Genomic DNA, 15,880 nt, shown 5'->3' with positions numbered 1-15,880 from the left:
GTTTGAAATCCAAAACTTACACTCTGATTGGTTGCTCAGAATTGAAGTGGCAGAAAATTATCTTATCATCTCTGGGACCCCCTCCCCCCCTGCTCCCGGTTATCCCATATCCAATATTTGACAGACTTCCCATGTCTTCTGTGTCGGCGAGCAGCCAGCCCGTCCTTTATAATCTGCTGATACTTCACTTCACACACACTTCACTCCCATCTTTTCGCTTATCCAAACCCACATACGCTGTCAGACGGAGGAGGATTTGCATTCCAGTCCATGGCTCTCCAGGCTGCTGCTCTGCTTCCTTCTGCTTTCTCCCCTCTCAAAGAGGTGATCATTTTCAATTTTCCTCCAAATCTCTTCTGAAATTTGGAATCCTTTAGAATTCACTTTATAATTGGAAAATGTGCTTCTGGGCTGCAGGCCAAGTCCAATACGTCTCTAAGGGACTCTACTCTCTTTGGAATCTCTTTGCCTGATCGTGTTAAAGCTGAATCCTCCGGTTATTCCGTATTGAGAATCAAGGTACCATACCAACCAGCATCAGATTTAGCTCTTCCATTTCTTTCTTCTTTTTGCATTTAAATTTAGTTTCTCCCAAACGTACGGGTGGGTATTCATGACTTCAAGTTCAATTGCAATAATCTAATTTGGTGTTGATGATCCACCACATAAGGATTCCAATCAACGAGGGCTGCGTAAATTTAATGGGGTTGTCAAAGCTCAAGCAGTGGCCACAACTACTCCAGCAATTAACAGGGCAGCAGCTGAAGGGAAGAAAACTCTGAGAAAGGGCAGTGTTGTGGTCACTGGCGCCTCGTCTGGATTGGGCCTGGCCACGGCTAAAGCTCTGGCCGAAACAGGGAAATGGCACATAATTATGGCTTGCAGGGACTTCCTAAAGGCTGAAAGAGCCGCCAAGTCCGCCGGCATTGCCAAGGAGAATTACACTGTCATGCACCTAGACCTTGCCTCTCTTGACAGCGTCAGACAGTTCGTCGATAACTTCAGGCAATCCGGCCGCCCACTCGACGTCTTGGTTTGCAATGCAGCTGTGTATCTGCCCACTGCCAAGGAGCCCACGTTTACAGCCGAGGGGTTTGAACTTAGTGTCGGGACCAACCATCTCGGCCACTTCCTCCTCTCCCGATTGATGCTCGAGGATTTGAAGCAATCTGACTATCCATCAAAGCGCCTCATCATCGTGGGATCCATTACAGGTACTATTACAATACATGATAACATGTTATAGCCCTGAATCTGATTGAATTTGTCACGGTTTCCTAATTGACAGGAAAATGAAATAGGCCGGCCCAGGGGCCGGTTGTGCTTGTTATGGTATTGTTGTGTGTGTGTGTCGATGTTTCACATATATTTCAGGCAACACAAACACCCTGGCCGGGAATGTGCCTCCAAAGGCGAACCTAGGGGACCTGAGAGGGCTAGCGGGAGGATTGAATGCACTGAACAGCTCGGCCATGATCGACGGGGGAGAATTTGACGGGGCCAAGGCATACAAAGACAGCAAGGTGTGCAACATGCTGAGCATGCAAGAGTTCCACCGGCGTTACCACGAGGAAACGGGCATCACCTTCGCATCCCTCTACCCGGGCTGCATTGCGACGACGGGCTTGTTCCGGGAGCATATCCCCTTGTTCAGGCTCCTCTTCCCACCCTTCCAGAAGTACATCACCAAGGGCTTTGTATCGGAGGATGAAGCCGGAAAGCGTCTTGCCCAGGTGGTGAGTGATCCAAGCTTGACCAAGTCAGGCGTGTACTGGAGCTGGAACAAGGACTCTGCTTCGTTTGAGAACCAATTGTCTCACGAAGCAAGTGATGCCGACAAAGCTCGTAAAGTATGGGAACTAAGTGAGAAACTTGTTGGCTTGGCGGCATAAACCTCCATCTGATTCTGGGCTTTGGCTCATCATATCAGATTCTTAACACAGACTCGTGCATGGGGATCGATGCGAGCTGGTAGTAGTAGTAGTAGTGAGCAATTTTCTCTTGTAACATAGATGATGATGAGCTTTCGGTGACAATAAATTAAAAATCACTCACTTGTCTGTTTACTACTGTCTACTGAGCACTGACAATTCATCTGGAGACTACTGCTAGTTTCACTTTAGTATTAAAATAAATGGTGTTTAATTACTGCCAATTGCCATGTTTGGGTTCTTCTGGACCCAAAAAGTAAAGCATCATTTTTTGACTATGAAAACACCAACAAAATGTCAATTAAGCTGCTGTATGTATGTATGTATCTATTTGCTAGCTAGTTTTGGTCACACAGCACAGCAACCATCCATTCATCCATCCTGCACCGGACAAGCAGCATCTCCTGCTAGCCATCCATTTTGCATACACAACAATACTAATTATACTAAATTGGTAGCCCTTAACAGTACCTTTACGCCTAAGTTAAGTACTCTAAAAGGAGAAAGCAACAAACAGATGTACATGTTCCTCTGCTCATGCTAATTATATATGTTCCTCCTTGTTCGTCGACACCTTAATTCAGCCAAAAAATAAAAATCAATACTTACTTTTATTTAATTTTTTTAACAGTTGAAGAATTAATTTTATAAAACATTTATTTACAGAAAAAAATTATTAATATTTTCTTGATACTTCATTAACATAACATTCTATTTTTCCCCAAACCCACCCAAGTCTCATTTTTCTAATAAAAATAAAGGGTCCATCTTTATCATTTACAATTTAATTCACTTGAGAAAAACGAAAGCCCAATAGGCCCAATTTCTTGCCCAAGGTAAAGGCCATTGGGCCTTGCAGCCTGCACCCGCAACCACGAATTAAAAAAATCGACAATAATCTTTATCAAGCATTTAGTTGCAAAAACCCTAACCCCAATCTGTTGGTAGGCCACCCCTCTCCAACTCCAACTCATCTCGCTCGTTTTCACTCTGCTTTTGATTGTAGTATGCTTCTCCTCTCGTTCGTCCTCTCTATTTTAAGTTTGCAATGAACTAACTGATTATGATTTGTTGTTGGATTATATCTCATAATGCTTGTTCTTGGTTGATGCCCAAGTGTAGGGTTTAAGATATAGGCTGGTATTTTCTTTGATTGTTATTTCTTCCTTCTTCTGCTTCTATTGCCATATTGCTTTTGGGTAAAGTTATGCTGGTTCGTTAATAATTCTTTTGGGCTTTTGGTTGGTTCTGTTTGTGTTTCTGTTCCATTCCTTGTTGTCTCATATTGGACTGGACTGTCTTCTAGCTTGTGCTGTTGTATAGTTTGGTTCGATTTTACTACTTCTCTTTAAGTGGCTTGAAATGTGCTTGGTTAATAATATTACTCTGAAACCCTATTGTGTTAATAAAATGAAAGTGTCGCGAGGTTTCAGTCAACCAACTCCAATTGATAGATATTGGTGATTCTTTATCTCCAATTGACTCATTATATGTTTTGCTCGTATCAATAACATAATATTTCTTTGCTTATTGTTCATGATATTTTTTCTTTTGATTGTTTTTTTTCCAATTTCCCAGCAGCAATTAACGAGCCAACTTAGCTTAAAAAATTGTTATGATTATGAAATTATTTCAACTATAAATTTTATAAATCGAAATTTACTAATGCCCCTGTTACCCTAGGATATTGAAATAATAGGGTAGAGTAGGGTGAAACAAAATATTCATTGGGTTGGGTCCAAGGAACGAGGACAATAATGGTTGTTCAAGTATAGGAACTGCTTATGCTCTGTCATTGACATATCTGAGATGAGATCGTTCTGTTGCTTTTCACCCTCGCATGAATAGTGAGGGTGATGGTCACCCCCGTTAAAGGGGGTGAACAAAATCGCACTCATCTGAGATTATGACGCAGATGAGTCAAAACTTTATTTGATTTAAATTTTATATAAATCGACATGATATTCTAATATTTTTAATAATAATTATATCCAAAATCAATAATAATTTACAATAGTGATTAGATTTTTTATTTGTTTTAAATAAGGCTATTATTAACGGTATAGTATTATATCAATATATATATAAATAATAATGGTATTATAAAGATATAATAATTATTTAAATTATTTTTTTATATTTATATATATTATAAATTACTAAACACATCATATAAATACTATAAACCCTAAATTGGGCTTCCAATTGACTGCTTGTTGAAGAGGGAAGACCTACAGCCTCTCGCCGAAGCCTCTTGCCGCCGGCTTCAAAGAAGAAGAGACCCACAGTGAAGCTTCTCGCCGCCCTCTCCGAAGCCAGCCGCTACAGGGCCGTCGCCTACCACCGCCGCCCGCCGCTGCATCCTCCCTCTTTGCCGCCTCTCGCCCCCGCCGCACAGCCGCTCCCTCTCTGCCGCCCCCACCGCACAGCCTCCTCTTAGTGGTTATTTTTTTTAATACCATGCCAATATGTTCCATGCTTCTTGTTCTGAAATAGGTTATTGTTGAGTTTTTGTCTGTTGTTTATCTTTCACGGCCGTATATACGCATACTGGTACTTATTGTTGAGTTTTTTTTTCTAATGTTTATCTTTCATGTCCATATGCATACTGTAGTGGAAAACTAGGCTCTTGGAGTCCATTGGATGAGTGGATTTAGTTTTGGTAGATATGGGATTTTATTATTACTTGATTATCATGTTGATGTTATATTTGTTGGATATGAGGTTGGCTTGATTTAAAGTTATATTTGTTGATTATCAGGTTGATTATTAGATTTTTTTAAACAAAAATTCGAGCTCAAGCCCCGAGCTCACCAGGCTCTGGCGAGCTTGAGCATGGTGGCAACCCGAGTCGAGCTGAAGCTCAAGCTGAGCTTTCAGACTCAAATCGAGCTCGATCCTGAGCTCAGGTTTTCCGAGCCGAGCTTGAGCTCAGTGAAGCTTGGTTTGACTCGTTTTGATTGCGATTCTAGTAACTCTGACTACACCCAACCTTCATAACTAGAATTTAGGGTTTAGTGCTCTGAGGTGAAACTCTCAACTTTCAATTACTTCTCTTTGGTTGTGGTGAAACCCTAAAACCTGTGCTCCTGCTTTTTTTATTTTACTGCAATATTTGTATTTATATATATGTTTATATTCTTCTTTTCTATGTTAGATATTAAAGATTCAATGGTAAAGAAACGGAAACACGGTGAATCATCTGAGGTTGATGCAACTGTAAAAAAAGATGAAATTGCTACAGAAAGGCCTAAAAGAACACTTGTGGGTTGGAAAGATGGTAGGATTGAACAGAAAGAAACAGATTTTACAACTTTTAGAAATAAAGAGAAGGTTTTGGTTACTTGTTCACGCCGCATCAATTACAGGTGGAAGTTCATTTATTTTTCTTTTTTTTTTTCCGTCTTTTTTCATAAATTTTACAAATTTCTTGCTCCATGCTGGCTAGTTTCATGAATTTTATGGTATTCAGGTATCGGCATTTGATGTTGAATGTGGTGTCACTCTTGCCCCATTGTAAGAAGGATAACAAGGTTGAATCTAAAGAAAGTAAGGGTGCAACTCTAAATGAGCTAGTTGAGCTGAAAGGTTGTTCTTCTTGCTTGTTTTTCGAGGTAATTATTTTTGGTCTTCTCCTAGCACATTCTAGTTTTGTCAAATGGGTTATTTCTTAAATCAGTAGATTCTGTTGTAGAAAAGTCTGAATGTACGGCAATTTGGGTTGGTTTTACATCTTGTTGTGATCAGAGTTGATGTGTCATGTTAGGTTATTTTATTTTTGAATGAATGCTTTACAATTTAAGCATAGAGTATATTGAGGACTGTAGCTTTTCACGGGATCACTTATGGTTTCTTCTACATTAGCAGTGCAGAAAGCACAAAGACCTTTACCTATGGATGGTGAAGTGTCCCAGTGGTCCATCAGTGAAATTTTTAGTCAATGCTGGTAATTTCTTGCTCTGTCCCAAGTTTTACTGGTATATATGGTTGTGTTATCTGCTACTGCTGTGTCATGCACCAGTTTCCATGGTGTTGTGCATATTTTTGTATAATTCTCTCTTTTTTCTCTGTTGTACACACTGGAAGCCTGGCCTAATTACTCAGTTTTGATTTGTTATCAAGTTCACACAATGGAAGAGTTGAAGCTTACTGGAAATCATCTGAAAGGTTCAAGACCGATTTTGACCTTCTCAAGTAATTTTGATAAAAGCCCTCACTGGAAACTCCTGAAAGAGATGTTCTTGCAGGTTTGTTGATCTGCCTTCCACTGTCCAAATCATAACATCCTGTTACCAAATTGTGGATGCAAGTTTGGAGTCACGTGAAAGTAAATTAATGTAAAGAATTTGCAACTAATGTCTAGAGGTTTCTTTCTCCAGTGAGGGAGGAACTCTCCTCTCTCCAAGTACAAGATTCCTATGTCATTTGGCGGGTTTCTCTCTCTACTCCTTCATTTAGTTATTATCATTCTTCTTATTATTTTGGGAAGGGGGGAGGCTTGCTATCTGTATGAAGTTGTATTTTTGTATATATGCAAACACTAAAAACAATAGAGTCTATGGCCTGTTTTGGTTATGGTCTCAATGCTTGCAGGTTCTGTTTTCATTAAGCGTCATGATCAAGCTGACCTGTGTTTCTGGTTTTGGGTTTTGGGCAGACACTATACTTTTTCTAAGACTCTTGTATGAAGTCATTTCATCATAGACAATCAATATATTCACTTTTCTAATTTGTATCTGATGTTTATTAGACTTTTGTATGTTTGGTAATACAAAAGTAAATCCAGTATATCACTTTTCTGATTGCGTAAACTCTTTAGCATATCGACATAAAAGTAAATCCAGTATTTAGTAAAATCCTTGGTAAAATGCCCTTTCCGTGGATGCCATATAAATGTAACCAGATTTTACTTTTTTTTTTTGTTTAATATGCAATCATTGTTACTACCCTCTTTTATGAGAGTTCATTGGATCTCACTTAGAAGATCATTCTCTATGTGATTTTCTCACATTCGTGTATTAAAGATTGAAGTTTCTTAGCTGGATTATTAATGATCCTTTTTATATTTGATGTTCTGTTTTGCCAGATATTTGGAACTCCAAAAGACCACAGGAAATCTAAACCTTATCATGATCACGTATTTGTTTTCTCAATTGTTGATGATCACATATGGTTCCGGAATTACCAGGTTGGTTGGTATCCATTATCTTGAACTATATTATATTAAATAAAATTGTAAATTATTGAAAAATTCTATTGTTTGGAATCTAAAATTGGAATTCTGTGTCATGCCCTCACATTCTATTGGTGCACATTCATATTTAGTTTATTCCCTGGTGGTAAAATCTGTTGAAGTATCACAGCGTATAAATGTTTTGCTGCTAAAAGATGCTTGATTGTTCTTTTATTTTTATTTTTTTGGGGCCGGGGGGGGTTTACCCTCTTAAGATCTTAATATGAGAACTGGAATAAGCTTCCTCAAAAGGTATTTTGTATGAGCCCAATTAGGCTTTCAGTGTGCGTGCGTTTGTGTGTGTGTGTGAGAGAGAGAGAGAGCACTTAAGATAATTAAGGTTGTGCAGTGTTACATGGCCTGCATCTTATGGTGATGCAACTATCAACATAATCATCCAAAGCATGAATTTTCTTTGGTTAGATATTGTTCCATCAACGCCCTTGATTTGGTTTTCTGATGTCATTTTCTCTAATTTCATGGTTGAGTTGTTTATACTTTAACTTGCATATGATAGGGCATCTGACTTGTCAGTTCATCATCATCATTGACTGCACCTTATCATAACCAAGTTAGGGTTAGTGACACAACATTCATAATGTCAATTGCTGGAAACAACATCCACATTTAAGTCAACTAACAAATCAGATGGTGTCATGTTTCTATGTTTTACAGGTTGGTTTCACAATATCAACTATGGAAAAGTTCTAACACCATCTTCATATGAAAAAGTTTCATGAGAAACCTGAAACCATCAGATTTTTTTTTCCCTTTTTTTGGGGGGGGGGGGGCTTGAATTGGAACCATCTGATTTGTCAGTTATTGGCCATCTGGACAATGCTTCCAGCAACAGTCAGTTTGTGGGGTTGCACTTCACATGTCATATCTAAGTTGAAGCTCCCTTTGCTTCATAGGAAGCAGTGCTACTATCTTTGAATAATATGTGATGCCATGTGCTGATATAATACTTATTAATCATATATACCCTATTTTATTTGTATTTACAGTCAAAATTTTACATTTTCATGAGGATTTCGCTTCATTTCTGGTCAAATTTCTAAATTTGATGTTAGGTTGATGTGCTCATGTTACATGGACTCTTCTGTTGCCCTTCCTGTACTTGTGTCTATATGATAAGAGAAAGAGTTTGGGATATGCATCCATCCCCGCAACCAAATTGAAATTTCAGATTCTGTAATATAATTCATATTCAAGAAAGAAGAATCTTGCATTTGTTAATGAGGGGAAAATATATTTTTCCATGTTGGGACGTAAGAGAAACTTCCCCCTCCACACTAAATATAATCTGGTTTCAAGTATATTCTTGTGTAAAATGTATTTTTTAGCTTTAACCTTTTTAAGAGTTTCTCACCAATTTTGGCTCACTAATCAGCTCTATCTGTGACCACATATTTTATAGAAATCCTTATTAACTCATATGAAACATGAGTTTGTCACGAATTTTTTTTAGTGGTGTTCCTTCACATTTTGGGCTAGTCTACTTCCATTCTATCTACCGTTTTCACAGAAGCCTCAAATTGTTTTTGGTTCACATAATCAAATTATCTCAATTGAGTCCCAGGCTGCATCTTATCTTTAGTAGGGGTCACTTCATAATATCCTCTTTTCTGTTATGCTCATATTTTGCAATAAGAAGGCTTGTGGTTGTTGCTGCTTTACTACCCAACATTTCATGCCATACAGTTAACTTTATCTTACAGTCTCATTAAATTTTTCTTTTTGCTTTAATAGAATTTTTAGGATTTATGATGTCTCCGCATACTTGTATCCAATTTCAATTCAATACGTATGATGATATGCCCTACACCTAATTGCATAACTGCATCATTGTCGTTCCGCTGCTCAAATTGCAGAGCATCATTTTAACATTTTTGGTAATTTGAGATAATTGACGAGGATTAACATGTAATTCTTTATACCCTTATGTCAAGTATCGGATGTTTTATTGATTTAGTTGGTTTGTTCCCCTGGTATGCATAGGTCTCATCGTTCTTATGTTAATCATGCTTTTTTCACTTCTCAACAGATATCTGTTCCTCATAGTGAAGCAGATAAAGTGGACAGAGGGGGCCTGGATAAAATGACGCTTGTTGAGGTTTCTAGTGATTATACTCGTATTAATACATAATACAAGGCCGTTTTTTATTTATAGTGAGTTAACTTGTACGTTTGCCAATTCTAACAGGTTGGTCCAAGATTTTGTTTGAACCCTATCAAGATATTTGGAGGCAGCTTTGGGGGCCCAACACTATATGAGAATCCCTTTTATGTTTCACCTAACCAGGTAGGATTTGTTAATGCATTCATATTGGTTTTGGAAGTTAATAGAGGATTCAGTGTCATTTTTGCTTTGCTGTCATATACTGTGAAATAATTTTGGCCGGGAATAGCATGTTCTATCAGGGTAGGTGTGCTTTTTCTCTATGTTTCCTATCTTTTTTGAAAGAAAGTGGATTTCAAGGAAAGTTTGTCTGGCCAAGTATCAGATATTTTCGAATTCCACAACCTTTTTCCTTTATTTTTGGAGTTTTAATTGATCCTTGGCGCGGACCATGTTGGAAATCTCGTCTGATCTTGCCGTCGGTGTTTCAAACCCTTTCCCGATGTTTCCAGATTCGAGCATTAGAGAAGAGGCAGAAAGCTGGTAAATTTGCAAAGAAAGTGAAAGCTAAAACGAGGAGGAAGATGCATGAGCTGTCAAATCCACTGGAACCTGACGAGTTTGCAGATATGTGGAAAGAATGATAAATTAGTTCACCAAATATTTACGTGTTATTTGATGTACCTTTCTTGATTATCTTTCATTTCTTGCTAGGTAAGGAGGTCCCCACCCAGAAACCCAAAGCCACAAGAAAAAAAAAACACAGGGTAACTTGTGCCCGCATGAGATGGAAAATTTTTGGTTGAGTTCAAAACCTTGTCTGGCTGTGGCTTCATTGTTGGGTGGTTGATGTATTAAATACCCATTTATTTTGAATTGGGATATGATGTTCTTCGATCATGCCATTTTCCCCTAACATTTTGATTTTTGCTGGGTCTCCTCCAAGTTTGGGGAGGAAGACTGAAACTGCATCCTCCTCCGCTTCCTCTTGTGAGAAAGTAGCAAAACTGGAATCTAAAATTGGTGAGAACTGATGAGACAAGCATCATAAAAGTGGGTCTCAGGTTGATTGAACCTAGATCCGCGACCCCAAGATCTTTGAATGTTGATGTCTTGTCGAGAGTTTGGCTTTGAACCAAATTAATTTTAATTGCATTGTTTAAGACAGATCTTTACATCAACGTGGATGGGCGAGATTGAGATTCACCATGGATTTTTTTTTGTGGTTTTTGACGAACAAGAAAATAGATGTCAAGTTAAGATAAAAGAGTGTAAGGTGACGACGAGGATGATAATAATGGATTGGGGGGGGCGGGGCGCAGAACATGTGGAATCTGAAATGTTTGCAGCTTGCGCGTAGCAGTTGGAGTGGCGGATGACTCCCATACCTTATTCCCCATCCCGTATCTATCATCATGATATCTTCACTTGCTTTTCTCGAAGTTTTATCATCTTTTTATCCCTATCTGTATTTAATTTGTAATTAAACAACCCACATTTTGTAACGTATGGACAACATGATCAACCACCTTCATCATTCATCACCACCATCCCCGTCGTATATTACCGTGACCAAGTCTATCACTATGGCTGCTGCCGCATCACTTGCATTGTCGATGTGACTGTCACATGCGCCATCCTTTTCAATTTTCAATTTTCCTCCAAACCTCTTCTGAAATTCGGAATCCTTTCGAATTCACTTTATAATTGGAAAATGTGCTTCTCTTTGGAATCTCTTTGACTGATCGTGTTAAAGCTGAATCCGCCGGTTATTTCGGGTGGGTATTCATGACTTCAAGTTCAATTGCAATAATCTAATTTGGTGTTGATGATCCACCACATAAGGATTCCAATCAACGAGGGCTGCGTAAATTTAATGGGGTTGTCAAAGCTCAAGCAGTGGCCACAACTACTCCGGCAATTAACAGGGCAGCAGCTGAAGGGAAGAAAACTCTGAGAAAGGGCAGTGTTGTGGTCACTGGCGCCTCGTCTGGATTGGGCCTGGCCACGGCTAAAGCTCTGGCCGAAACAGGGAAATGGCACATAATTATGGCTTGCAGGGACTTCCTAAAGGCTGAAAGAGCCGCCAAGTCCGCGGGCATTGCCAAGGAGAATTACACTGTCATGCACCTAGACCTTGCCTCTCTTGATCCGGCCGCCCACTCGACGTCTTGGTTTGCAATGCAGCTGTGTATCTGCCCACTGCCAAGGAGCCCACGTTTACAGCCGAGGGGTTTGAACTTAGTGTCGGGACCAACCATCTCGGCCACTTCCTCCTCTCCCGATTGATGCTCGAGGATTTGAAGCAATCTGACTATTCATCAAAGCGCCTCATCATCGTGGGATCCATTACAGGTACTATTACAATACACGATAACATGTTATAGCCCTGAATCTGATTGAATTTGTCACGATTTCCTAATTGACAGGAAAATGAAATAGGCCGGCCCAGGGGCCGGTTGTGTTTGTTATGGTATTGTTGTGTGTGTGTGTGTTGATGTTTCACATATATTTCAGGCAACACAAACACCCTGGCCTGCAATGAACCTCCAAAGGCGAACCTAGGGGACCTGAGAGGGCTAGCGGGAGGATTGAATGCACTGAACAGCTCGGCCATGATCGACGGGGGAGAATTTGACGGGGCCAAGGCATACAAAGACAGCAAGGTGTGCAACATGCTGAGCATGCAAGAGTTCCACCGGCGTTACCACGAGGAAACGGGCATCACCTTCGCATCCCTCTACCCGGGCTGCATTGCCACGGCAGGCTTGTTCCGGGAGCATATCCCCTTGTTCAGGCTCCTCCTCCCACCCTTCCAGAAGTACATCACCAAGGGCTTTGTATCGGAGGATGAAGCCGGAAAGCGTCTTGCCCAAGTGGTGAGTGATCCAAGCTCGACCAAGTTAGGCGTGTACTCGAGCTGGAACAAGGACTCTCCTTCGTTTGAGAACCAATTGTCTCACGAAGCAAGTGATGTCGACAAAGCTCGTAAAGTATTTTGTAACACCTCTCTCTTCCCAAGGCATTACGTAACGTAAGATTTCAGGGATATATATATATTTTTTTTCAATAGAAACTCAACACATAAATCGATCCTCGAAGATCCCGTTAAATCTTCTCGGTATATCAACTTAGAAACATTAATAAATTATGACAGGTAAATCACCTTAAATGCGAAAGTTAGATTGAAACCTCAATAGAACATAACCGAAACCATTTTATTTATAACATAAAGTCGAACCAATGTTTTACATAACATCGTCCAACGGTAAAACATAACTGAAAGCGACATACAATAAACTATCTATCAGTTGTCATCATTCCTCGACAATCCCTTTTCATTTCTCACCGCTGCCTTCACTTGGAACATTTGAATATTACAGAGACATAGTCCATATTAGATTATGAATCATCTAAATAAGAGTTCAAAACATGTTTTCATGAATGTATGCAAGATATGAATAATCCAACGCAACCCGACAAGCTCTAGTCCAAGAGAATCCCTCACGGCGCTTAACCCAATAACGGGGAAAGAGTAATCTCTCTAGAGGCCACACCAACACACCGACACAACATGTTCCTAGCTTAAGAGAGACAAGGTCAACGCATCTCCCCAACACGTAGGGAACAATCGTTACCACTCTCAGCCCAAGAAGGTCACATCAACGCAAGAACCCGCCTCACCACAAATACGTCAGTGATTACGTTCTCACTCAAAAGTATTCAAGAACCATTACCCAATCCCAACTCATATCTCATATGGATCACCAGTCGTCCTAATGCAACTTTCCTGAGCATACGGCCCGGTACGGAAACCTAGGCGACTATCCCAACATTCACACCAGCACAAGATACCTCTAAACATTATTCTGGCAATATCCTTGGGAATTACGGCTACACTATCCAGATAACATTCTAGGCTGACATCCCATATAAACAACACAAAACGCATAACGATGCCACATATAGCAACTCAATTTATCATATACACATTTCATAAAATACAATGCACACGTATAAAACATTTAGGGACGAACATTCATCATGAAACCAACCGTCACTGGTTACCATTTGCATGCAACAAAACCATTTATATTACAACATATTTAGATATAACAAATACCAAGTTTTTAAGGTAGGAACACTCACAAGTCAGAACCAATTTTTTTTGGATAAAACTACTCACCTTAAATGTAATTCAGAATGTCTCAAAATTGGAGCTCAACCTCGATTCTGGTGTCAATATTTTAAATACTAAATTTCGAGCCCCAACACATTCCTCGAGCTTCAAATAAATTTCTAAAATTTTTCAAAAAACTTTTACTATTTTTTTCCTTCATTTTCTTTTTCTTCCTATTTTTTTCTCTCATTCTCCTCCTTTTCTTTTTTCTCTTCTTCTTTTTCCTTCCCCGCCTTCTTCCCTTTGCGCCCAAGCCTATTTATAGGCTTTTCTCCCTTGGTGAGCAAACATCATATGCATTATTTTAATGGTATGCTTGCCTACCACCTCACTTGGGCATCACACACAAAGCTTTGCTCCCATAGTGGGGCGAGCTACTTTCTTAGCACCCTGTATTGATTGAGAAACCTTCGTTGGCACTCCTCCCAACTGCCAATGTCGTGAGGTGGAAGGCTCCTGAACCAAACTCGGGAAATATTGCCCAAGGTTGTTGGAAACATGCAGCACTTGACCAACAAACTGGTGGTATGCAAATCCATCTGGACATTGAATGCATCCAGGTGGTCATAGGTCACTGTCCCCATTGTATTGTTGCATACTAGGGACTTTGAATCTACGAGGGAGAGGTTCAAGCTCAACTTCTCTGGTGAACAACATCCTATCTCCACGACTATTATTCTGACCACGAACTTCTTGTTGACCCTCCAATTGTTGGACTCTTTGAAACAATTCCTCGATGGTAGAATCTGGGTCTGCAGATCATTGAGTTTGCGATCGTCTGCTTCACTATGGGTCTCTTCTTCTCTGAAGCCGACGACGACAGGCTGTAGGTCTTATTCGTTCTTCCTTCTTCAATATGCAATCAATTGGAAGTCCAATTTAGGGTTATAGTATTTATATGGTGTGTTTTGTAATTTATAATATATAAAATATTAAAAAAATAATTTAAATAATTAATATATTTTTATAATACCATTATATATATTGATATAATACTATACAGTTAACAATAGCTGTCGACGTTCAGAATCAGTCAACCATGATTCATAGACCCGCAATAAGAGAATAAGCCCAAACACAAAGAGGAAAGATAATGCAGAAGTAGAGATAAATGATACGCAAGGAAATTTTACGTGGTTCGGCCATAATGATGCCTACTCTATGACTGTCCTCTGGGTATTCCGGTAGAGTAACAGTATGTGATTATTCTTGTTATCCTCTCCCTTTACAGTGGTATTTTGCCCCTTATTCATAGTGAGGGGTGTTTACAATTATATAAAATTCAAAAGTATAAAGGTTGTATAATGGGGGACAAGTTGCCCTTATCATTTGCATAAAACTTGGAGTGGGTTCCTCGTTACGAGGGATCTGGCTTGCTTTAGATAAAGTGAGTGGGTCCCTACCTTAGGTTGTTCTGTAGCCTTGTTGTCTATGCGGTCTAAGTAGTTTGACCAGCGAGCTGAACAACTAGGCTAGCGAGTTAGGAGCATTGCTAGGAGCTCGTTGGGTATATCGCTGAGAGCTTACTGGAAGCCTTGTTGGGAGCTTGCTGAGAGCTCGCTTGGTTCCGCGATTTGAGCTCGAGTTTCAACGACGTGTGAGATTGTTTTGACGAGCTTAGCCTAAAGCCTATTAGGCTTAGCAAGATTGGACCGGTTCATTGGGTCGAGTTCAGCCCATAAGGAATGATCCGGGAAATACCCATAACAATAGCCTTATTTAAAACAAACAAAAAATCTAATCACTATTGTAAATTATTATTGATTTTGGATATAATTATTATAAATTATTATTAAAATTTTTATAGTATCATGTCAATTTATATAAAATTTAAATCAAATAAGGTTTTAGCTCATTTGCGTCCTAATCTCAGAGATGGCAATGGGATAGTAAGGGCAGTCCCCATACCTGAATAACCATTATTGTCCTTATTGTTGAGTTACATAGATCTTATCATATGCGCAGCGGAAATTAAAATTTAATTTGGAGGTATCCCGTTTTTCAGAAATTATGGTTTAATAAAACGAAGGCATAAACGAAAAATACCTCTTTGATGAAATCTTATTTCACCGTTAGATTTCCCGCCGTATAATCCTCCAAGTGTAGGATGCCGAGTCGGTCCACCCGAAATCACTTCTATTCAAGAATATCAAAGAGAGAAGATAAGTAGAAGAAATTTTTCACAAAAATTTCTAACTTACCTCTTGGATTCAAGAACACTTCTCCAAAATTCTCTCTACATTCAAGTGAATCAAGAAGACACTTATGAGAGAAAATAAGAGTTTGGAGCTATTTATAGTTCCAATTAAAAACTATTCTTCATTAAATGGGTTGGGCTTCTCAAGCCCATTCCATTTAATGCAATTGGACCAAGCCCAATCCAATGGAATTTATTTGAATCCAATAGTGCCATT

The 15,880-nt window shown here is 39.3% G+C and overlaps 4 protein-coding genes across 5 annotated transcripts in view; all 4 read left to right on the top strand.

Moving 5' to 3' along the window:
• Positions 1-134: 134 nt before the first annotated feature.
• Positions 135-2,066, top strand: LOC127792080 (protochlorophyllide reductase). The gene is made up of 4 exons (XM_052322412.1): positions 135-324; positions 418-519; positions 671-1,214; positions 1,375-2,066. Exons 1-4 carry the CDS (start codon positions 271-273, stop codon positions 1,890-1,892), a joined length of 1,218 nt encoding a protein of 405 aa, XP_052178372.1. The 5' UTR covers positions 135-270; the 3' UTR covers positions 1,893-2,066.
• Positions 2,067-4,126: 2,060 nt separating this feature from the next.
• Positions 4,127-15,880, top strand: part of LOC127792082 (ribosome biogenesis protein BRX1 homolog 2-like) — a 33,685-nt gene continuing 21,931 nt past the window's right edge. Inside the window, exon 1 of the mRNA XM_052322417.1 lies at positions 4,127-4,373. The gene's annotated coding sequence lies outside the window, so the exon portion shown is untranslated. The remainder of the gene's footprint in view (positions 4,374-15,880) is intronic.
• Positions 4,372-10,186, top strand: LOC127792081 (ribosome biogenesis protein BRX1 homolog 1-like). 2 transcript variants are annotated; one of them, XM_052322413.1, is made up of 8 exons: positions 4,372-5,299; positions 5,404-5,545; positions 5,796-5,877; positions 6,054-6,178; positions 7,018-7,119; positions 9,212-9,280; positions 9,371-9,469; positions 9,799-10,186. In XM_052322413.1, exons 1-8 carry the CDS (start codon positions 5,061-5,063, stop codon positions 9,928-9,930), a joined length of 990 nt encoding a protein of 329 aa, XP_052178373.1. In that variant the 5' UTR covers positions 4,372-5,060; the 3' UTR covers positions 9,931-10,186. The 2 variants fall into 2 exon arrangements, with proteins under 2 accessions (XP_052178373.1, XP_052178374.1); XM_052322414.1 differs by having other exon boundaries at positions 5,046-5,299; positions 5,799-5,877.
• Positions 10,186-14,296, top strand: LOC127791736 (protochlorophyllide reductase, chloroplastic-like). The gene is made up of 4 exons (XM_052321710.1): positions 10,186-10,309; positions 11,187-11,477; positions 11,804-12,279; positions 14,225-14,296. The coding sequence occupies exons 1-4, from the start codon at positions 10,186-10,188 to the stop codon at positions 14,294-14,296; spliced, it is 963 nt and encodes a 320-aa protein (XP_052177670.1).

The sequence above is a fragment of the Diospyros lotus genome, chromosome 15 (assembly GCF_014633365.1).
Source record: "Diospyros lotus cultivar Yz01 chromosome 15, ASM1463336v1, whole genome shotgun sequence".
Classification (NCBI taxonomy): domain Eukaryota; kingdom Viridiplantae; phylum Streptophyta; class Magnoliopsida; order Ericales; family Ebenaceae; genus Diospyros; species Diospyros lotus.
This window is presented reverse-complemented; position numbering and strand designations above follow the sequence as displayed.

What these genes read in the sequence shown, in the direction of transcription:
- LOC127792080 (XM_052322412.1), top strand. Translation starts at nt 271, where the DNA reads ATGGCTCTCCAGGCTGCTGCTCTGCTTCCTTCTGCTTTCTCCCCTCTC. An exon ending in CTTTCTCCCCTCTCAAAGAG is followed by an intron (nt 325 to 417) that starts GTGATCATTTTC and finishes TCTGGGCTGCAG; the next exon opens with GCCAAGTCCAATACGTCTCT. An exon ending in ATTCCGTATTGAGAATCAAG is followed by an intron (nt 520 to 670) that starts GTACCATACCAA and finishes CCACCACATAAG; the next exon opens with GATTCCAATCAACGAGGGCT.
- LOC127791736 (XM_052321710.1), top strand. Translation starts at nt 10,186, where the DNA reads ATGCCATTTTCCCCTAACATTTTGATTTTTGCTGGGTCTCCTCCAAGT. An exon ending in TTGGTTTGCAATGCAGCTGT is followed by an intron (nt 11,478 to 11,803) that starts GTATCTGCCCAC and finishes CATATATTTCAG; the next exon opens with GCAACACAAACACCCTGGCC. An exon ending in ATGTCGACAAAGCTCGTAAA is followed by an intron (nt 12,280 to 14,224) that starts GTATTTTGTAAC and finishes CTGGGTCTGCAG; the next exon opens with ATCATTGAGTTTGCGATCGT.
- LOC127792081 (XM_052322413.1), top strand. Translation starts at nt 5,061, where the DNA reads ATGTTTATATTCTTCTTTTCTATGTTAGATATTAAAGATTCAATGGTA. An exon ending in TGAAAGAGATGTTCTTGCAG is followed by an intron (nt 6,179 to 7,017) that starts GTTTGTTGATCT and finishes CTGTTTTGCCAG; the next exon opens with ATATTTGGAACTCCAAAAGA. An exon ending in TTTATGTTTCACCTAACCAG is followed by an intron (nt 9,470 to 9,798) that starts GTAGGATTTGTT and finishes CGATGTTTCCAG; the next exon opens with ATTCGAGCATTAGAGAAGAG.